This window comes from Alternaria metachromatica, assembly GCF_023757995.1.
Source record: "Alternaria metachromatica strain BMP 0045 chromosome Unknown scaffold_41, whole genome shotgun sequence".
NCBI classification, from domain to species: domain Eukaryota; kingdom Fungi; phylum Ascomycota; class Dothideomycetes; order Pleosporales; family Pleosporaceae; genus Alternaria; species Alternaria metachromatica.
Genome location: NW_026055532.1, coordinates 181,647 through 203,886, shown reverse-complemented (window position 1 = coordinate 203,886; position 22,240 = coordinate 181,647). Strand labels below are relative to the sequence as shown.

Here is a 22,240-nt window from a genome sequence, read left to right as displayed (position 1 = left end):
ACCAAATTGTCCGAACATAGGAGAATACAACGTACCTAATTCTATATCAACGTATCCTTGAAGGGATGTGGCAAGCCGGAAAGGACGATACCCGAAAGTAAGTCGCTTCGCAGGAGAGACGACGATCAAGGTTTGCCAATGGGTAAGGGAGGCTATGAGGTGATCGCGTGTAAAAAAAGATGCCGGCAGTAGGAGAAACCGTTTGAGGGAAGATGAACGGCTTCGGTTGATGTACTACCTGGAGAAGGAGCTCGCTTAAGGCGGAACGAAGATGATGGTCAGAATTACACGACCACTCAGACGGCAGAAGCGAGCTCTCAAAGCCTTATGAGGTTGGGGACGGCGCAACGGCAGGGTCCGCAATGGGCAAGCGTACGTGCGGCAGATAGTAGGAGCTAGGGTCGCAGAGATGGGCTCATTGACTAGCTTAGTAGAAACGGGAAGGCCGCCAAAGGGTTCTCGCGAGCTTTCTGCTTCACTCGCCGCTGGCCGCAGCAACTAGCAGCAGCCTGATTGGCTGTCGGTAGGCTGCCCGTGGCTGACAGGATTCGATGTGGAGTGACAGGGTCTGAACCGATGCTTTGGAGGCGAAATGATCACCAAAAGCCCAGCAAGGAGAGGATTGGGTGCCTGAGTCAAGGGGATGTAGAAAACAAGTGTTGCGGACGTGGTATATCATCGGACGTGGCGAGTGATACCGTTTCTAGAATGCCATGGGCCGATGGCGCTGATCCTAGACTATCTTACGAAAGCTTAGCGGGCCCTTCCTAGCAATCTCCGGTAGGCGGAAATTTAGTGTTTGTTCTGTATACCGAAACGCAAGCTGGTGCTGGCGTCAATTTGTCGAGTGAAAACCTGCAGTAGAAGAAAGTATTGGACTACGGAAGTGCTGGAAGACCATGGTACCAGGGTGTCTGCTAGCACCGGCTTGTATAGTGACAGCATCGCCTAGGTCAGAATCATGAAGTAATTCGACGCCGTCCATAGGAACGGGCCCAACATGCATGCGCGTTGGCGGACCAATCGAGGAGGCTGTATGGATAGTGGAGCAGGCGCGACATGCACGAACTGAGCCGCCCAGAAGACTCCGGCGCTCTAGGAAGCAGGGTGAAGCCATGGATGCCGCGTGGACGTGATTAGGGCGTCACGATAATGACCAGGCATGGAGCCAGCCCAGGGAGCTGACAGGGGACCCGGTAAAAGCATCTCGCGGCGTTGTTGAGTGCCTTCGTGGCAGGCTGGCTCGGCGGTGGTACTCCCCTGGTGACCCTGCGGCGGGAGTGCGTCGAAACGAGGATGGAAGAAAGATGGAGCGGGCAGCGATGGCTGTGGGACCTCGACATGACAGCGTTCGCTTCCATGAACGCGAACACGCCGGCGCAGCCAAAGCTTGACAAGTCTGCACTTGGTTTGGTTCGGCACGCTGCTCGGCAGACGGCTGAAATGAATGGCCCGAAAACCGTTTGCTCAAACATGCAAAGTGGTTCTGGCCTGCGAGTGAGGCCGGTTCGCCACAGTCGGAGTGACCGCTCCATGACAGCCCTACTAGTGATCTCCCGCCACAGCACAGCCACGACACTTGTTCCCGCGTGGGCATGATCGACACCCGGGCGAGCAATGAATCGAACGTCTGTCCCGTCCGCCGGGGTGCAACAATGACGGTGTCGCTACAAGAATAGATCCGCAGATCATGAGCTTATTCGATTCATCTCGACTGACGTCCACTCACTTGGGGGGTCGTTGTCTTGCTCTGCTGTGTAGCTCTGAAAGCTGAGATGGGACTGAACTTCGGCCTAATGCATGATTGCCATGCTAAGAATGCCATGTTCCGTGCAGCCGATGCATGCATTTCCGGTCGCAAGCAGCATGGGAAATGTTAAGCCTTCGCGATACTGCCCACATTACCGCAGTGGCGCTGGTAGCATCCGTTGCAGGGTCCAGCACAGATCCATCACCATCGAATCAGCGGCCGGTCGCGAACGCGGACGTTGGCACTACCGTACATGGAGCCTCTTCGTATTCAAGAACCCGGCTGGAACCTTGCGGGGCCCAAGTGCGTGGTGCATAGCAGCTCTGTCGCGAGTACACGTCGGATACAGGCGGTAGGTCCGAATAACGTCGTCCCCGTGGCCACTCGTTACGCGTTGCGTCGCGTAGCATGCAGCAACGAAGCGACTGAGGCTGTGAAGGATGATCTTTCGATAATGTGTCTCCTGTGTCAAGAAATCTTGTACCGATAAACTGCTTAGGGCACATGTACCTCGCCCCTGGCGATCCGTCCTCACCCCACATCTCGGGTCTTTGCACGTGGTCGGTAAACGTAGACCCTTGCGACGCAAAAATCAATTGCTCAGTCATGAATAGTCTAAGAACAGCTGACACGGCTTGAGAACACAAATCACAACTAGCTTACGGAGATGCACACGTTACTGCAGGGTCATGCATACGATCGCGATCTCTATATTCGCGCGGCCTGCACGGCGACGCAATCTCGAAACTATGTGGTGCCATTTTGCCACCCAAAGTACATTTTCGTAGCCAGTGTCGGCGCAAAAAGGTCAGCTTCAGGGGATATGCGCACATGCACCTACGTTTCAGAACGCTGGAAGATGCAAAGTATACATCGGCTGCCCCGAGATGCTCATGTTCATGCTCACAGCGCGTAGGTGTGCTGCCCGCGCAGTCGACATAAACCGCACACCTCTAATGCACGACTCGGAACAAAAGCCAATGAGGGTATAAACCACGGAACCCAATCGGATGTCCCTCCAATAGCAAACTCCCAGTGACATATCGAACGCTTGCACTTGGCCATTCCCCTGTTTGCGCACAGCCTGTGGTTCGCGCTATTCAAGTGAAGCAGTAGCGTGGGGCTGGTTCAGCATATTTGTCAACCCTCCAACAACTGATGATTATCCAGCAAAAGCTTCAACGGGCTACAAATTCGCTGAGGAACTCTTCGATGTATTGAAAGTAGCGCGGTTCTGCGACGGTGTCGTTGTGGCTTCCGTTCGGTAGCTCCTTCCAGACTTTAGGCGCTTTGCAGACGTCGAACAACTTGGTCATGTGCGAAGGTCTGTCGAAGAGTTAGCAAATAAACCCCCACCGGAACATTATTTTTGTGGGAATGCGCGGCTTACGGGATGATTTCATCCTTGAGACCGCTGAGGAACAGGATGGGTATCTTGGAAATCTTGGGAAGTGTCTCTTCAGTCGGCCAGATCTGGTGGCAGAGCGGAGTTAGGAAGCGGGCGGGAGGGAAGGCACTACTCCATGTTAGTGATGGTATGTACAGCCGATTGAAGGTACCTACGTCGGTATGAGTTTCTTGATCGAAGTAAAGGTGTTCTCCAGGATGATGCCGGAGATGTCACCTTCTCTCTGGTTACGAGCAGCCAATCCCACGGCAACGGCACCACCAATACTTTGACCATAGACGACAATCTTGGTATCTCGGAGTTCGTGTCTCTGCCGGATGTAATCCAAGCCAGTCTGCGCATCGATCATGAGCCCCTTTTCGTTGGGATTGCCAGAGGATAGACCGTAGCCGCGGTATTGCAACATCAACACATTACACCGGAGTTCGTTCTCGAGTATCTTTGCGATGGGGAGTCGGTAGCCGATGTTGCCAGCGTTGCCGTGGAACATGAGGACCGTTACGTTGCGCGCATGCTGCTTGTTGGCTCGGATGAAGAAGGCGCTCAGAGATTCGCCATCGGGTGTGGGGATGAACAGCTCCTCATAGTCGGTTATGGCGAACTGGGAAGGTCTGGGGACGTTGGTACGGGCGTCAGGAGGGAAGGCTCGGGGGTATATGATCTCACTGCCAGCGTTAGCCAAATCCAAGATGGGGATTGCAAGGATGACGTACTTTTGTTTGAAGTAGAGGAGACCACTGAGCAGCGCGGCGACACCAGAGGACGCTAGAATCGGCACTTTCAGGTAGGAGATGAAGGTGTCGAGAGCCGAAGCCATGCTCCCTGGTCGCACTTCGGGATCGGTGGGGCGTAGGATTGATCTGGGTTCAGGGGCCGAGCGACTTCGTGGGAACAGCTGCCTAGGTGAGGGAGAGCGAGAAGGAATAGAAGACTCGACCATTCGGAGCGACAGTCGCGACAAGGCAGTTGAGGTTCCAGCGCGCAACCGCCTGAACGCGAGCCCTCGAGGGTGTCGCATGGTGCAGCCGGCCACTAAGACCAGTAGCGTAATGCCAAGGAATATCAGCCGCGTAGAGTCGAGCTGCCTGCACCACCACTATAGCAACAACCCACCCCACAGCTTCTCTCGTCCGCCCCATACGCCGCTCCCACCTATCGTCGCCCCGGAACTTCTTTCTGCCTCACCAACCAGCTCACCTCGCAATGATGATGTCAACGGGCATGTTGGGAGAAGGTACATTCGCCGCTACAAACAAGTCGACTACGGAAGCTCACACCGCGCAGATGGCATTCACGTCGACATGAACCACCTCAAGAAGGGAGAGGTCAAGTAAGATACAATACAATCCATAGCGCTGCAAGATTACTAACAACCATTGCAGCCTCGGAACATCCATGTTTGTCTTTCCTCAACCGCCGCCGCTCAGTCTCTAACAGTACTCAGCATGGCCATCAACTTCAAGGACGGTGTCATATTAGCCGCCGACAGCAGAACAACGACCGGAGCCTACATCGCGAACCGAGTCACCGACAAGCTCACACAAGTCCACGACACCATCTGGTGTTGCAGATCTGGATCCGCAGCAGACACACAGGCCGTCGCGGACATTGTCCAATACCACCTCGGCATGTACGGTACCACCAACGACGAGCCACCCACGACGCAGACGGCGGCAGCCATCTTCCAAGAACTGTGCTACTCCAACAAGGACCAACTCTCGTGAGTAAGCCATGGCCGCGCGACCATCAGTCACTGACGTACATGCAGCGCTGGACTCATCATCGCCGGATGGGACCACCGACACGGCGGCCAAGTATACTCGATCCCTCTCGGCGGCTCCCTGCACAAGCAATCATATGCGATTGGTGGCTCGGGTTCGACGTACATCTACGGATACTGCGATGCGAACTGGAAGGAGAACATGAGCGAAGAGGAAGGCATCAAGTTCGTCAAGGGCGCGCTCTCAGAAGCCATCAAGTGGGACGGCAGCTCAGGCGGTGTGATTCGCATGGTGGTGCTCACAGGCAAGGGTGCGCAGAGGCATCTATACCTGCCAGACCAGAACTACGAGGGGCCAGGCAAGCAGTAGGACTCGTCATGACATGATACCTGAACGATCTGTATGAAATAAAAGAAAGCAAGTTAGCTAGCCTCATCTACACAGGAACTTGGGCCACGGGCGTGGGATGGGACCGCAGCTACGGGCCAATCAACTGTCAGCATTGCCCCATTCGTCACCGGCCTTTTCTTGGCTTCTCTCCCTCTAGTTTTGTGCAGCATTTTACGTGGCGCGACATGCCGAGGTGGCAGAATCGTCGTCTTGTGTTTATTTAGTTGGCTGCAACGAGTGCTGAAACGGCTCTTGGTGGCTGCACAGTGTCGTCACATGCGTCTGGGACTGTGCAGGTGAATTGCGGCCAGGGTCTCGTTGATCTCGCCAGTCGTTGGTCTGTGACGTCCGGTCCCCACGCCTTTCTCCAACAACACCTCATCACTCACCACGCTGGGCCCCGACTCGGCGCGCATCTTGCCCTTCACCTTGACACGACGCGTGCCGTCCAATTTGTTTTGGGTACGGCAGAGTAGAGCAGGCTCGCACGCGACATCTGCGCCCCTTTAAGCTGCGTCCAAGTTCGGGCTCTCTACGATAAGGCTCAACAACACGACCGACGCCTCTCACCGATCCACTGCGCCCACGAACCACACTCCTTGGTGCACCCAGCACAGCCCTTGTGTCGCGCCTGCCTCCCGTTCAAGACTATCGTGAACCCCAGACACCTGCACAGCCTGGCTTCGCGCGGAATGACTTCGCTTCTGGTGAGCGACTTCGGTGGGAACCACTTTCACACCAACATGTTTGGCGGCGGCAGTACGCACCAGGCGCAAGAGTCTCCTGCCGGTCATCACACGCCTGTACGCCCGTCGCCGTCTTCGAGCGCCAATGCGCCGCGGCCAGTAGCTTCGTCTGCTGATGTTCCCATGGCGGATTCGGGAGCCCCGCAGTCGAGCTCAACACCAAGCCAGCGATCGCAGCAGCACAACAGCTCAGAGCCAAACTCCACCGCACCCGCTGCTGACCAAGCAGTACCGACACCGCCCAGTCCTACTTTCCGCCCCCGCTCGCAGCAGCCGACGCCTTCGGGCACAGACCCCGCCGTCGCAAACTCGCGAACCGTTCCCCAGCCTTCCCCAGCACAGTCCCTACGATCGCCGGAAGCTTCTCCTACACGCATCAAAGTTAAGAGCCTGTCACACATTCAGAGTTTTGCCATCGATGAGTCCAGTCCCTTCTCACAGTCGCGCTCGCTCGCACGGCGGCAGCGACGAGACCCCGCAGAGGTTGGGCCTCAATATGAAATCAGCGAGATGCCTGTCTCAGATATAATCGAAATGGTTGCCGGACTCCTAACCAAGATCACAACAACCAACGATCGGCAGCATGACCATCTACACCGCCAAATCCCCCCATCAGACGGCACAGCGGGCTTGAGTCAACAGACCACCAGCGTCCTGGCCTTCCACGGCAAGAACGTCCCCAGCATCTCAATCCTCAGCTATCTGAGTAGAATTCACAAATACTGCCCGACCACGTACGAGGTCTTCCTGAGTTTACTCGTCTACTTCGACAGAATGACAGAGAGGGTAAATGCTGGCCCTATATCTGGTCTTCGCAAGGCTAATGAGCAGTCTGTGGAACACTCAAAGTCTACAATGTCAGCAACTCCGGCACCGGCAGAAAACGCACGACCTGCATCAGCTTCCGCTCAGGCGGCGACCCCTCCTCCGTCAGGTTCCTTGGGCAAGCCATCGCAAACGCCAGGGGACAATGCCCAACCGCCTTCCCCACCACAACAAGATCTCGGCGCGGATGCTTTGAATCTATCCCACTTCTTTGTTGTTGACAGCTTCAACATACATCGTCTCGTCATAGCAGGCGTTACATGCGCCAGCAAATTCTTCTCCGACGTCTTCTATACAAACTCGAGATACGCAAAGGTTAGTGTCGGCCGATACACATAATGAAAACGTATGCTAACAGGTTCAAGGTTGGCGGTCTACCCTTGGTTGAATTGAACCACCTGGAGTTGCAATTTCTGCTATTAAACGACTTCCGCCTCGCTGTACCTTTAGAAGAAATGGAGGCGTATGGAACGATGCTAGTCGAGTTCTACGCGCGTGAAGTTGCCGAGCAGCATGAACGAGAAAACAGTGGAAAACAGTAATCTCGCCGCCGATTCCACCAAATTTGCTACGGTCCGTTGGACTGAGCGAAGCCAGCATAACGGAGGAGGGCAGAGAAAGATTGCGGATCAACACCGAACAAACAGAAGGATTCTTCGCGTCCAGTAGAGACCACAGGATACCACTATTGCGCAAACCATATGCCACGGCATATTATTGACATCCAGAGTCTTTGCATTCTGGAATAATTTGAGAAAGGGCAGACATGATGCCGAAACCCACGAGGTGACGACTTTGGTCCCAGCATGCGAGCGAGTGTTCTTCTTCCTTGGGTGTGTCTGTGTGTGCGTAGATTCTGGGATACCAACTGCCTGTCTTTTATTTTCAAGAGAGATTGATGACATTACGACAAAGTCTCATCCATCTGAGCTTCGTTTTCATGCTCTGCCCCTTTTGTATTCTTTGTTTTGATACCTTTTTGTGTGCACCATTAGGGTGGCGTTTATAGAGGTGCAATTCGAGGACATTGTTTCGATAATTATGCATTGGTAACCTGAAGAGCTTTGCATATGTATGATGACCTGGTTCCTGGTCGCAGCAGCAACTGAACAACAAAGTTTCTTGCGAAACCACGGAATAAGTGCCAATAGTATACACGCATGAGGGGTAGCTTAGCCCGCCCCTCCATTCTAGATCTCTACCTCAAACCAGGATGCCAGTCTCACCTACCAGAAAAAAGCGACGACAGACCCCTCCGTCCCGCCCCCCTGGATGCCAATGCCAAATCGCCGCCGCCGCAAAGCCAAGCTAATCCATGAATCATGCCACCACCACCACACGCAGAATCCAAATTAACCCCGAACCCCCCCAATCCCTGATCCCTCGCGCCAACCGTATTCCACCCGCAAATTACCTAAGCCAGGGGTAAACAACTCTCGGAACAAAATATACCCACGGTGCCACTTTGCTCAGGTAAAATACCTAGGTCATGCACGTACCACTTGGCGGCCTAGGGAGAAGTAGCTCGTGTCGTATGTCCCGAGCATAATCTGACGCACAGAGTCCACTCCGCGCGATAAAGCATACATGACACGTGAGACCTGAGATGAGACTAGGCGTGCGCCGCCGCGGAAAGGACCCTTGATAGCGGTAATGATAGCGGTAATGAGATGAAATCATTTGGGCGGAGTGTGTGCGCTGTGCGGCGGGCGGTAGGGGGATTGTGCTTGGTTTGTTTCCTTTTGAAGGGGGTGGGTTTGTGAATTTGTAGATTTCCTCATCGTCACTCTTTTACAAATCTTTCGGTCTCTTCTTTTGTGTTTTGCGGCTGTTGAGCATCTGGGGTATTGCTTGTCGTTGTTCTTTGTTTCGTTGGGCCTGCGCTTGGGTTGTCGGTTCGTGTTGCGTGCCCAGGTGGTTTTGCGATGCTTCGTTCGTCTTCCGCGCCTGCATCGTCGTCGTCCGGTACCTCGTATTCGTCCTCGCTATCGATAACGTCGTTTGTTCAGTATGGGTTTCTCGCTGCGCTAGCGTATATACTCGCTGGCGCGCCTTTGTCGTCGTTGCTTGCTTCGAATGCGGGTGGCGATGCGGTGTCATCGAGCAGCGCTGGTGCGAGAGGTGGTGGTGATGTAAAAGCCAACTTAGAGAATTTGGTGATTCCGGAGCGGAATTTGAGTTGCGCAGCGCATACATACAAGGGTGTCTATGTCCTGAGTCGGGAGCCGTTGGTGGTGTATATTGAGGGGTTTGTTGGTGAGGAAGAAGGGAAGGAGGTTGTTGCTTTGAGGTACGTCTGTTCTTGGTCGCTACTGCTTCGAGATATCCCAGGATATAGAGAGGGACTCTGTTTTCATGGGACTTGCCATGTAATAGTCATGCTGCATACTTATGGACGAGGCGAATACGACTAACAGTACAACCACAGTAACCCCCACTTCACCCCCTCAACAGTGTGGACCTCCGGCACCGAATCCTTCAAACCCGCGATCCGCAACTCAGAGAAAGCACCCTTACCCCGCAGTCAAACCGTCAAATGCATCGAAGAGCGCGCCCGCGTGTTCCAAGGCTGGCGGCCGTACACTTTCATCGAGAAACTTTGGAGCCAGAGATATGGCGTCGGTGGTCACTACACATACCACTACGACTGGAGCACTGCGACCAAGAAAAGCGGGCGCGTGAGTTCCTTCATGGTGTATCTGGAAGCAAATTGTACGGGCGGAGGCACGCATTTCCCGCGCTTGGAGAGGCCTGAGGATAAGAGTTGGTGTCGGTTTATCGAGTGTGGCGAGGATGGGGACGCGACGGTCTCTGTCTCGAAAGATGCAGGTGTCCCCTCGAATGGTGTTCGTCAAGAGGGAGGGCCCAAGGAGGATCTAAGCAAAGGCATCATTTTCAAGCCGATTGCTGGGAACGCAGTGTTTTGGGAGAATATGCGGAGTGATGGGACTGGATATGCGGAGAGTTGGCATGCAGGGTTGCCGGTTACGAAGGGCGTCAAGATTGGACTCAATATATGGAGTTGGTTGGCTGAGGGGTATGTGCCTGCGGATGGAGACGCTTGAAGACTATTACGAGTCAGCCGCGCGACCATAGCGTTCAATCTTCACGAAACCTGCAACGATATCCTACTTCTCCATCAATATCCATCAGCATGATAATTATACTGTGGGAGGTTTCCGACACCGATATCGCGCGAGGCTGTGAAATCGAGTCTCTAGCTTTCACAGACAACCCTCTCGGTCCCATCCTCAACCCAGGCCCGTTTCCTCTGGGAGCATCGCAACAAAGGATACAGCAGATTGTCAACATGAGGAATAACGACTCCTCTATTCATTTGATCCAGGCTTTCGACGAAGACACTGCTCAAATGGTAGCATGGGCGAAATGGCACGTCTTCGAAACCACCTAGGTAGCACTCGCTTCGTTTTAGCCTTTGCGCCTTAGTCCTGGAATGAATGCGGAAGCCTGCAAGACTTTCTTTGGGGGAATGGCAGAGCGGAGGAAAGCGATCATGGGAGAGAAGCGGTGTCTCTGTAGGTTTGCGCAATATACGTGTTGCAACGTAAAATCACACCGTCTCCATACTATTAAATCTCAGACCTTCAATTGCTATATACACATCCAAAGTTGCAAGGCAGAGGTGCAGGGAGTCTCCTCATAGACTGGGGAAAGCAGCGTGCCAAAGATCTTGGTCTTTCGATCTATCTGGCGTCCACTCCCGTTGGCCATCGCGGTTACCAGAAACACGACTTCGAAGACGTCGAGATCTACAGACTGGATTTCACCAGCTTTAATGGGCCCGTTCATGAACAGCCGCTGATGGTGTAGGAACCGTCAGGGTTGTGAGGAAGACAACACACTATCCGTCGCTAGATCCATGTGTTATACCTCCTGGTCCGTTTGTTTCGAGGTCGCAAAGCTCAGCGCATGTTGTTACACATATCTACACGACAAAAGTTTGATCTATCCAGTACAGTCGCAGTGTTACCTTTTGATCGAAGAAACGCTAATGCTACGACGAAAAGATGTCTTGATGTACCGAGAAAACGATTAAATAGTAAGGTAGATAGAATGCACATATAAAATAAGCCATTAGGTCCCGAATCGCGCTTTTCGTCAAACCTCCGAAGCTACTCACAACTTCCACAGCCTCAACAACCTAGAAGATGAGTTACTGTCACGGGTGAGAAGAATGCCAAGTATGACTCATCCTTTGGTCCTCCCCCAAATGTCAATGAGCGTTAGTCCAACGGCATATTACCCTTAGAAACATGGCCGTGAAGACACACCGTTCGATATGTGTTGACTTGTAACAGTCGGCGTCAACCCACTTGGCGCATTCTAGCTTGCCTACCACGGAGCCACTTTCCGCGTCCGCGTAGTCCTTGACTGACTTGTAGTCGCACGTGTCGCCGAAGACGCCCGTAATGCCTTTCATCTCGTCGAACATCTTGGGTGTCGATGCGTCATCGTCCTCCCAGGCTGTAGCTGAACGACACACATCGACGTCTTCGTAGGAGGCCAGTCCTACACGACCGAAACGGCCGACGGTGCCGGCGCTGGCACCCAAGTCATAGGTGAGGATGTCGTAATAGGGGTGGTATCCGTTATGTACTGGCGGCTTTGATGGTTCGGGTTCTGGTTCGGGTGTCGGCTCCGGCTTCGGGGGTGGAGCTGGAGGTGCGATGTCTTGGTTGTACTCTGGATCGATGCGCCAAGCCAGGCAATTATTCTCCAAAACACCTCCTTGCTTGTCTGCTATGGTGTTTTGGTCGCAACCATCAATGATTCGAAGGAGCTGCTTGTTGCATTCTCCTTCGTCAACGCGCCATTGACAGTTGCTCTTTAGCTCTAACCGAACCAACATGTTGAGGCCAGCCTTGTGTTGCTCGTCCCAACCAAAGTTCAGCTCCAAAGCTTGGAAGTCATCGCTCTTGTACAAGAAGTCATTGTACTGTGTGCAAAACTCTTTGGCACCGAAGACCATATTGTCTCTTGAAGCGGCTTGACCACTGTCATAGCAGGTCAAGTCATTCTGGGTCATATCGGGTGACTGAACGGGGGGTGGCCGGTCGTCTCCACCTCCATTCTCTCCTCCACCGCCGCTACCACCATCTCCACCGGGGTCGCTTGGATCCTGGTCGCCGGGAAGGTTGATAGGTATGCAGGTTTCCCCAGTCTCTTGCTCTTCAACTTCTTCTTCGCTTGGATCTTCACCGCCACCAACCTCACATTGCAAACCGTTGCAATCATTACCTGCAGGCGTACAGTTCTTGCCAGAGCATGTCCTGCACTTCGGCTTGCTACACGTCATGCAGTCTTTGCCTTGGCAAGAAACACAAGATGCACCCTTGCAACCCGCACAGTTAGTACCAATACAGATGTTGCAAGCGGGACCACGACAGCTGAAGCAGTCTAAACCGTCACAGCCAACGCAATCCAAGCCAATGCAAATGTTGCACAGCAGGCCGAGTTTGCATCCTCCGCCGCCTCCTCCGCCGCCACCACCACCACCGCCGCCGCCACCGGAATCGCAGTCATCGCCTTTGCAGTCATCATCTTCGTTTTCATCGTCATCATTACTGCCACCCCCATTCTCGTCCTCCGTGATATACGGTGGGCACAGCATCGCCATCGAGATGAACGGGCACGGTGTAGAGAACGGCGATGTTGTTGGTGATGGCGGCAAACCAGAAACGAACGTGATGCTAGGTATAGCTGACGTCACCCTGCTTGGAAAGGGACTCGGTGTTCCGGTAGCACTCGTGATGATGGTTCTTCCAGCAGGGTCGATCAATGTAAAGCTTGGCCATACTGGTGTCGTGTATAATATTACTCCTGTAGTGATGGTCGCGGGTAGATTAGACGTCGCCGTACTTCCCCCTCCTCCACTGCCGCCGCCAACTACAATAGTCGAAATCCAGATAACGGACACTGTCAGGGGAGGGCGGGTGACAGTGGTGGTGAATCCTGAACTCGTGACCGTAACGAGTGGGTAGCGTGTCCTTGTTGTGAACTTTGTATACGGTGGCAAGACTACTGTGCAAGGGAAATCGCATGTGACCGTTGGCTTGTCGCTATCCCAAATCTTCGGGTCGACCCAGACAAGGTCAGTGCGGTTGTTGCCAGATCCACTGCCGCCATTGGCACCGCCACTACCGCCAACGCTTGCATCGAAATCGATTGACCAAATCATCGTACCACCGAGACACATAGAGTTTGCGAAATCCTCTCTCATGGCGATGGTTTCTTCATCGTCGAAGCCTACCCAGCTATCACCCCCGTAAGTCATGTACTTCACCATTGCTGTCTTGTTGAGGTATGGGCTGTAGCCGTGCTCTTTGATCATGTCTCTGATCTCCCGGTTTGACAAGACACCTTCAAAAGCCGTACATTTACCAGCGGCTCCAGGTCCCGTGAACTTGCATTGATTCATGGTGCCGCAGGCAGGGTCGGCGAGTTTGTATGTGCGACCGTAATAGGCGAGCCCGATGTTGATCTTTGACGGATCAACACCATCGAACCAAAGCGGCTTAAGATTGTTGTATAGCTCCGTGATGTCAGTGTGAGGACGCACAATGGAGCCTAAGCGCAGGGTCAGCATGATAAAGCATCGTCGGAGTAATTCAGGCCACCTACCAAGGGCTTTCACATCCGTATCCCATGGGCCGTGCAGGTCATATGCCATGAAACCCATGAAGTCGACGTAAGGTTGCATGGCTTTCGGTTTGAAGCCACGAAGATACCAATAGTCAGGGGCAAGTGTGAGGGACAAGCCAAAGCGAGATCCAAATGCAGCTCGCATCTCTTTGACCAACAGCACCAGGTTGTCGGCGTCGCCAGGTCGGCCACCGCGCTTCTCGTCAACAGGGTATTCCCAGTCCAGATCCGCTCCCTGAAACCCATATTTCTGCATAAAAGCTATCAGCGACGTGATGAAACGAGCACGATTTGCTGAAGTTGAAACCATGTCGCTCCATGCCATGTGATATGGGCCAGGATCTGAGAAGGACCAACCGCCTATGGCACACCAGGTTTGCAGCGTGTTTGAAGCCAAGCTTGTGAATTCGGTATATTGTTCGACGTCGGCCGGGTTCATAGGTGTCATCTCAAAGGTGCTAGGGTCGAAGAAGACGAAAGAGTAGAAGAGGTGTGTGAGTCCTTTGGTGTTGATCTGTGACGGACTGATTCGATCGCACTGTCGTTCGCGCACATTCCATCCTTGATAGTAACCAATATGTCGACCTGAGGAAGCTGAAGTTCCAGTGCAAGATGGGGATGGGTAGATCGTACACGACCCAAACCCCTGTTGGCAAGGAGTTACGCCGAATTGCGGTTCAGGGTCGTAACAATGCACATTCTCAGTACCACACCAGCCATAGTGACTGCAGCAGAGGTCAAGAGCGCACGGGGTGTTTCCGTCCGCAGAGTCAATGCCGCACATAGCTTTGGCATCGCAGTTAGACTGGCATCCAGCGCCGCAGTGAGCTTCTTTGAAGCCGCACTTTCCATCAGCGCTGCAGCAGCTATCATCCTTGCAAGGCGATCCAGGTCCACATTGTACAGGTCCATCGCGTTTTTGGAGGTGTGTGAAAGGAGTCGTTCCGTTCTGTATAGTGTTGTCGTGAGTATCGGCATGAGAACGAAATTCGTGAAACGTTCGGTGTTTTCCACTCGCGTGTGACCAACTCTGACGACGAGCTTTTACATCGCGCTTTTGAAGTTGCGCAAGCGTGGAGTTACTTGCTAGATTACCGCTTGGTATAGTGCTAGAGTTGCCGCTTGCGACAGAAGCACCGCTTTCTATATTGGCCAAGATGTACGCTGTTCCAAGATCGAGAATGTCTAGCGGACGGGAGAAATGAAGACCGAAACTACCTCTCCCACGGCTAGAGTTGTCGTATATCGAATCCAGGAAAGAAGAGTTCTGCGACCAATCGGAATCGTTGGCAACGATGTTGGCGGCCCCAAACCCGAACTCGCCACCCGATGCAGCGTAGTTTGTGGCAGCGATCTTGGTCTCTGACCAGGAGCCATTGAGAAGAATGTCTACACCTGGCCAGTCTTGTATGTCCTTCCGGGTCAAGCTGGACATGTATCGTAGGTGCTCAGTCGTATTCATGTTATCTGTGCTATCACCAGTTCGCCTGCTGACCTTGGTATTCCACTTTGTCGCATAATTGTCCCCCATCTTGACTGGAAACAACGAGAGAATGTCAGTCCACGTTCAGATGAAAATTGACTTGAATCTGAGCGACTTACACCCGGCGGGCGGATCGTTAACACCGCTTGAGTCATCCAAATTAACAGCGATGAGCATAGCATAATTGGGCTGTTCAGTTGCCGGTATCTTCAACTCTTCCAATGCAAGCTTGTGGAGCTTGATCTGAAGAACACCGTGAGTTATTCCCTGCCAATCTTCGGCCATGTATTAGTAAAACGGTCTCATCCAGAGGTGCTAGCGACAAGACATATTGTGGATGGAGGAGAGAGGCTATGCTGTAGACATTATATACTCACTTTGCTCAGACTTGATGCTTTCATGGGGTGGGACGGGTGTACCACCTGAACAACCCTTGTTCATTGACATGGGCGCGCAGAATGTGTTACCTCTGCTGCCGTCACCTTCAGGGAGGATATTCATGCCTGGAGTGCCAACGCCGCCCTCTACGAAACTGTATTAATGAAGAATGTCAGTCACAGCGCAAGTAGCTCAAGGATCGGTTGACGTGATGGAGGCTGACCTTCTCGGTGGCCATTCTTCGCATGTGTATCGTCGTCCGCTTCGTCTTATGAGCCTAATGAAAGTAGATCTTGGTAAGCCAACAGGTTTTTCACACGTCCATGTGAGTAAAAAACGCCGTACCTGTTACGAGCTGGATGTCCTATCGGTTTGCTAATGTCGATCTGGTATGAAGCTTCAAGCTCCCACTCATTCAGAGGGTTGATGGTTTCCACTGCGGTGGTCCAGTGGTCTGGCATGATGACTGGCTGTATCACTACTCCATTCCTTTTCTGAGGGCACTCGTTGTTCTTCTTGAAGGTTTTGCACATCTTGTCACCCCTTCTTTCGGTCACTTCGGAGTTCAAGTCATAGCCGTAGATCTGTGAAGACCCGGCTCCATACTGGGCTAGCTTCCGATTCTTGCCGCGGTCTGTCTCTAGCCATTCCTTCGCATTTTTACAGATAGCTTTCATGTAGTAGCAGTTGTAAGTTAGAACAACAATCGTCTTAGGCCTAAGAACGCGTCTGAGAGGATCACCCTTCTCTCGACGCCAGTGAGCTACGGAACAAGTTACATTAGCTTTGTGTAGCATGATTGGGTGACGCCAACCAGTAGACTTACGTGTCTCTTCTCCATTGTAGAGCTTCATTTGGTACTCTTGGATGAACTGACCCCAAGCGAGGTTGTAGATGGACAATCCGAGAAGTATCAGACATAGCTTGCGCTGAACGAAATTGACGAATGATGAAGCCATGTCTTCGTCGATGACTGGTCGGAATGCTGTAAGTTGAGGAACCTAGAAGGGAGTAAGTGAGATTGATCATAGGACCTCATTCCTCGTGTCAGACCCCCTGGTAGTGTTCGATCTCGGTATAGTAAAGTTGACCAGGTCTTCGCACAGGGTCAATGCATATGCAGTATTGCGGAACAGGTAGTTACATATCGCACGCGGGCAACATGCCGTTCTCGGCTGCGGACCGTACCTCCCGCACCGGCAGAATTTCTCTTTCCTGGAATTGGTACGATCCTGTTGATAGCCTATGATCACTCCAGATTTGTCGTTCTCCGTCAGGCAACTTCAAGCGACTCGAGAGAGCGCGCCCGAACGGTCGGCCCGGCAATCCGAGAATCACACCTCTATGCTTTGATCGCCACGAAGATGTTCCAATATATCAAAAAAGTGAGCAATGCACAGCCTCAATGCGACCTAGGCATGGGTCTTTGCTCCTGACGGTTGCTTGTGGGAACGCCGATGCTGTTAACCGCGCAGCGATAGCCGTCGTACATCAATCCGGTCCGTGAGTCTGCGCTACAACACTCAAAGCGAATTAAATGGATAATCTCGAGGTTATTTGCGTCGTAGTCATATGGCGGAAACCTTTCATCCGGATAGGCGCCCTTGGCGAAGGATCTCATTCTGCCGAGGCCGGGATGCAGGAAGCGACCTCGTCTGCACACTCACAATCCTCTTCTCTATTTCCTGTGAACCCCTCTCACAAGACCGTACAACTTTTGCTTCGTTGGTAATCCGATCGGTTGTCATGGCCCCGTCCAGCACATCGGATGAAGTCCGCATTGAGCCAGGAGCTGAGGTTCTAGCAGACGTCCACGGGTGAGCATGAACAATTCTCATCCAGTCTCGCAGCATGATAATCTCGGAAAGAGAAGACCTTTCGTGCGGGTAGAATCCTTGGATCGTCTCAAGTGGAATGTACTCGCTTCACCATCGACAATCGAGGCCGTCGACTTTGATGAGTCGGGCGAGGTGTGCTGGCGACCCCTGTTGTTAGACCCAAAGCATCCTCTAGCCGATGAAGCTGTAACCGAACTACCCATTCCTCGAATGGGTGTCAAGCTGGTTATGATTGAGTATTGGAAAAGTCTGGGCATGATGGATGAGGCCCCGCCGCCTCTGGTCATCGACAATACTGACGGACGAGCCATCACCATTGAACAATTCGTTCTCAGAGTCTCCGAGTACGCCTACAGCCTACGAGAAATGCTGTACGAAATCGAGGATCGGGAACCATCTTCACAGGAGAGTGCTGAGATCTACTACTACTCGACTGGTGCACCAAAACTTCAAGAGCCTGGAAATCTGTATGTATTCCCTTTGAACTTCAACACCAATGAATCGAGCTCGGTTCACGAGATAGAGGCACAATGGGTCCGAAGGGAACAGTTATTTGTCGAGAACTATGGGGGTTAAAGTCGAAGAGGTGTTCTACATCTGCCCTGTAAGATGCACCTAGTATGCCAAGTACTCTATACGTGCTAATCTCCGTGTCTACATAGCGGGTTCTACAACCTTGCAACCGATATTGAACCCTACATTAGCCGCTTGCGTGCATGTCGAGTGTGCACGGTAATCTAGGTATTAGATACTCTCAGCCCCTTGTACATCAGATTAAATCTCAGAGCATCAAGTCTGTCATACCTTTCCCAAAACTCGGCATGACTGTATTCGGATATGTCTTCCTCTTCGCAGCGTTGTTACTTCCTCGAGCAGCCGCTGAAGTGCGATGTCGCTTCAACACCACCGCCCCAACACCCGTGACCTACTACACATGTACTGAGCTTGCGCTCAAATACGGAATCACGATTGAGCACTTTTTCATGCTCAATCCCCTTCTCGATCCAGACTGCTCCAGCATCCAATCTGGCAACCGGTACTGTGTAGCAGGAAATGTGGTACCGGTATCTACCGATGGATCTTGCAAGCCGGAAGATTACTTCACCTGTCTAGGCTACTCCGGCGGTCAATGCTGCAATTCGGAGACCTGGAAGTGCGGCCAAACGAAGTACGTGGAGCGTTCTGCCGGGCTGTCAAGACCCTAGCTAGAGTATTAGCTGATCACTAGATGCACTTAGGGAAGATTGTCGTGCAGGCACATGCGCCACGGGATTGTGCTCTGTCAAGAACCCCAGTGACTACTCGCTCGATGGCACATGCGGCTCTGCGACTGGCAACAAAATCTGCGGTGGGAAATGGGGCGACTGCTGTGGTATGAACAGCAAATGCGGAACAGGCCAGGGATACTGTGGGCTGGGCAATTGCTTGTACGGTGAATGTGTCTTGGAAATTCCCACAGCATCCCCCACCCTTTCACCCTCGCCTTCGCCGTCTTCGATTCCAGTCGGGAACACATCTCCGGGTAAGAGAAGCGCATCTTCTAGCAGCAATTGTCCCTAATCCAGGTCATAATCTGACGAGGCTTACAGATGGAACTTGCGGCGGTGCCAACGGCTTTAAATGTAGTGGCTCTGCATTCGGAGATTGTTGTAGCCTGTCCGGATTCTGCGGAAATACCGACGCACACTGCAAGGGCGGCTGCCAGTCGTCCTTTGGAAACTGCACAGCGGGTAACGACAACGTATCTCTGGACGGCTCGTGTGGAGGCACAAAAGGCTACATATGTAGCGGAAGTGGCTTCGGCGATTGTTGCTCTTCAGGTGGATGGTGTGGAAGTTCTACCAGTCATTGTACCGCTGGTTGTCAGGCCAAGTTTGGAACTTGCGCCGGTGACTCTGATCTTTCGCTGGATGGCACTTGTGGAGGCGCGAAAGGTTACAAGTGTACGGGCAGTGGGTTCGGAGACTGCTGCAGTGCTGCTGGATATTGCGGTGGTTCGTCTAGCCATTGCGCTGGTGGCTGCCAAGCTGGATTCGGTACATGTTCTGGTGGCCCGAATCTTTCACCCGATGGCACCTGTGGAGGCTCGAAGGGCTACAAGTGTGCCGGCAGTGGGTTTGGGGACTGTTGCAGTGCTGCTGGCTACTGTGGTAGTTCATCGAGCCATTGCGCTGGTGGTTGTCAAAGCACATTTGGCACATGTTCTGGTGGAGCGAACCCGAATGCGTCTCCCGACGGTTCATGCGGTGGATCGAAGAAGTATACGTGTGCTGGAACGTCTTTCGGCACGTGCTGTTCCGCTGGTGGCTACTGTGGCAGTACAGTCAACCATTGCGCCCAAGGATGGTACGTAGACCCTATGTCATACGTTATTCGCTCAGGAAAGTTGCTAACGCGATGCGTCCCATCAGCCAAAAGTCTTTCTCCAGCTCGTGCCTCACGAGCAACATCCCCAGCTTGGATGGCGCGTGCGGTTCGACCAAAGGCGGCTTCACTTGCTCGGGCGGTCCCTTCAATGGGCAATGCTGTGGGTCCACTGGATTTTGTGGACAGACTGATGCGCATTGCAAGACTGGCTGGTAAGTGGCATCGTTCGTAACCCTCTGTGCAAGTGCTGATAATGTTTAGTCAAAAGAACTATGGTACCTGCAAGTAGGACAACCTTCTGGACATCGATAGCTTCCAGTCCTTGCGTAAATAGTCCTTGATCGTTGTCTCATCACGTAATATAGCTGTACAAATCCAATTGAGACTGTGTGGCGAGGCTTATTATGATTGGTCTGTGGTGTTAGATTGAAGGACGGAGGGACCGTGGGGGCGAGCGACAACCTTGCCCAGGTGGAAGCTTGCAAACTCACAAGACGCTAGTGCGGCGGGGCCCGCAAGCAAATGTGGGTCAATTACTAAGGCGATGCCCAACCAATGTAGCCATGCCTGGCTCTACCACTTTGGCCGTGTACTTTGAGGGTTTGATTTTCGATAGCGACTATTACCAACCATGTCTATATCGACGTAAAACATCTTCGCCTTTGACAATTTCTCGTATGAACGCGAGGGGAGAAGAGGAGAACACGATCTCGTTCGCGCTCTGACAGCTCCACGGTCTCCGGCACGCCTCTCTCCTCAACCACCCTTACCTAGGTATTTACAAACCGCGCGATTCACCGCCCATCATGGTCTATCCAGGCCCTTCAAATCCGGTTCACATACCGCCAGGGTCGATAGATTTTGCCGAAGCAAGTAGGAACTTTCGCCTCATTCCTCAAGAGGTGCCTCGTGAGGAGGAGAGCCTCTTACACACGAGTGCTCTAGACCGCCTACGATGGAACCTACTCGCCCCACCGTCTACCGTCCAGATCATCGATTCTGATGAAGATCGCGAGCCAATGTGGCGATTGATGTTGGTAGGCCTAAAGCACCCTCTAGCTGACGAGGCGGTTACCGAAGTACCGCGTTCACGAATGTGTGTAGCATTCGACATGGTCGAAGCTTGGGAGTGCTGGGAGAGATACGATGACAGTCCACCCCCACCGCCTCTTCTCATCGAGAATTCCGATGGGAAGGCCATCACTATCGAGCAGTTCATCGTCAAGGTCTCCCAATACGCTCAGAGCTTGCGGGAGACGATTTTCGAATGTGAGGGTCGCGCTTTGTCGGGGTCCGAGGGCGCGTGTCTTTGGTTCGATGCGGCATTCGGACCAAAACGGAAGGATGCCGAAGATCCAGATATCTTGTTCCTCGTCGGATTCACGTCCAATTTCTGGTTCTCAAGCAGCCAAATTGAAGCGGACCATGTTCAGAAGGAGAAGAACTTTATCGAATCGCTTAAAGTAGAGCGGACTTAACGCTCCGTACTTAGCACACATGGCTGCAAAGTAGCGAAAAGGCCTTCCGCGATTGTTGCTCTTCCGACGGATGGTGTGCAAGAACCAAGAGCCATTGTACCGCAGAGTGTCAGATTACGTCCCACACTCCATCCGGTTGACCAATATGACGAATAGTCACTATCGAAGCGGAATGATCCGAAGGACGCTTATAATCTTCTGCTATTGGAATGGCAAGGTGGATGTGCTGTGAGAATTGGTCGGCCAGATTCAGATCGGCGTTTGGAAGCCACTGGGGCCGGTGCGAAGAGAGATCTTCAATCGTTAGACAGTCGGTATGCGTTATCAGAGTACTAGGTATGCGTTGGGAACGATTTAGCAGTGAACAGTGTGGATAGATCACATTGAGCGTGACGTGGAAGAATAGTACGACACTCACCGCAAAGATGAACACACCGCAAAGATCGCCTCACCGGAAACATGTCCAGGTGAGCGTCGCTTACAGTCCTTTTCTCAACGACGCGCGGAAGATAGCATCCGTTTGGTGGCGTCCAGTGAGCGAGCGTAGAGCTTTGCTTCTTTTCAACGGGAAACAGAGTGCGCCTTGGATTTTGTTCCCATATTTGTTGAAGTCCCGAAATAGTGCATCTTGTTAGAGGAGTGTCATCTATCTGCCCAGACATCTTTCATTCACTAGTCACCCTTGTGTTTGACATCTCAATATGGGAATTTGCGGCCCCACGAATTTCCCATGTCTGATCGACACCTAGAGATAGCCGAAAGTCGATTAGCCAGTCGTGCAGGGGTAGAGGCTGATCTAGAAGGAGCAAGTCTACATCAAATGGTTCTGGTAGACAATACCACCTGTTGTAGATTTAATTGCGATGCTCCAATAGCTCACGAATGTGATCCAAGCTCAATAGCACGTCGTCTGAAAGCTACATAGAGTTCATCTGGTACCCGTGAAAACATGCGCTTGTACTGAATGACTTTTGCTTCTTTCAGGCGGTCGGGGAGGCGCCAAGGCGGTGGGGATGCTGTCGGTGAGGCTGGTCGACGAGGCTGTCGTTTCGCTGAGTCCCTCCCGTGCCACTCAGGAATCTTCAAAGATTGCTTCTTTCGGGCGGTCGATGAGATTGACGCTGCTTACCTAGGTAGGTAGGTACGTCCACGGGTGGTGTACCCAGGTTGAAGGGCGATTCCTCATCGAGCTT

At 52.7% G+C, this 22,240-nt stretch overlaps 6 protein-coding genes across 6 annotated transcripts; 4 read left to right on the top strand and 2 right to left on the bottom strand.

The window, feature by feature from the left end:
* Positions 1 to 2,928: 2,928 nt before the first annotated feature.
* J4E83_010160 (uncharacterized protein) lies at positions 2,929 to 3,975 on the bottom strand (the record flags this gene model as incomplete). The annotated part of the gene is made up of 4 exons (XM_049337042.1): positions 2,929 to 3,076; positions 3,141 to 3,266; positions 3,314 to 3,823; positions 3,872 to 3,975. 4 exons carry the CDS (start codon positions 3,973 to 3,975, stop codon positions 2,929 to 2,931), a joined length of 888 nt encoding a protein of 295 aa, XP_049183886.1.
* Positions 3,976 to 4,361: 386 nt separating this feature from the next.
* On the top strand, positions 4,362 to 5,248 carry PRE3 (Proteasome subunit beta type-1; the record flags this gene model as incomplete). The annotated part of the gene is made up of 4 exons (XM_049337041.1): positions 4,362 to 4,392; positions 4,443 to 4,488; positions 4,603 to 4,878; positions 4,927 to 5,248. 4 exons carry the CDS (start codon positions 4,362 to 4,364, stop codon positions 5,246 to 5,248), a joined length of 675 nt encoding a protein of 224 aa, XP_049183885.1.
* A 713-nt stretch (positions 5,249 to 5,961) lies between these two features.
* J4E83_010158 (uncharacterized protein) lies at positions 5,962 to 7,382 on the top strand (the record flags this gene model as incomplete). Its single annotated transcript, XM_049337040.1, has 2 exons — positions 5,962 to 7,155; positions 7,206 to 7,382. 2 exons carry the CDS (start codon positions 5,962 to 5,964, stop codon positions 7,380 to 7,382), a joined length of 1,371 nt encoding a protein of 456 aa, XP_049183884.1.
* A 3,320-nt stretch (positions 7,383 to 10,702) lies between these two features.
* J4E83_010157 (uncharacterized protein) lies at positions 10,703 to 16,323 on the bottom strand (the record flags this gene model as incomplete). Its single annotated transcript, XM_049337039.1, has 8 exons — positions 10,703 to 10,762; positions 11,105 to 12,047; positions 12,306 to 14,027; positions 14,667 to 15,039; positions 15,106 to 15,229; positions 15,588 to 15,603; positions 15,710 to 16,034; positions 16,191 to 16,323. The coding sequence occupies 8 exons, from the start codon at positions 16,321 to 16,323 to the stop codon at positions 10,703 to 10,705; spliced, it is 3,696 nt and encodes a 1,231-aa protein (XP_049183883.1).
* An 864-nt stretch (positions 16,324 to 17,187) lies between these two features.
* Positions 17,188 to 17,778, top strand: J4E83_010156 (uncharacterized protein; the record flags this gene model as incomplete). Its single annotated transcript, XM_049337038.1, has 1 exon — positions 17,188 to 17,778. The coding sequence occupies one exon, from the start codon at positions 17,188 to 17,190 to the stop codon at positions 17,776 to 17,778; it is 591 nt and encodes a 196-aa protein (XP_049183882.1).
* A 2,597-nt stretch (positions 17,779 to 20,375) lies between these two features.
* On the top strand, positions 20,376 to 21,047 carry J4E83_010155 (uncharacterized protein; the record flags this gene model as incomplete). The annotated part of the gene is made up of 1 exon (XM_049337037.1): positions 20,376 to 21,047. One exon carries the CDS (start codon positions 20,376 to 20,378, stop codon positions 21,045 to 21,047), a length of 672 nt encoding a protein of 223 aa, XP_049183881.1.
* Between the last annotated feature and the right edge of the window lie 1,193 nt (positions 21,048 to 22,240).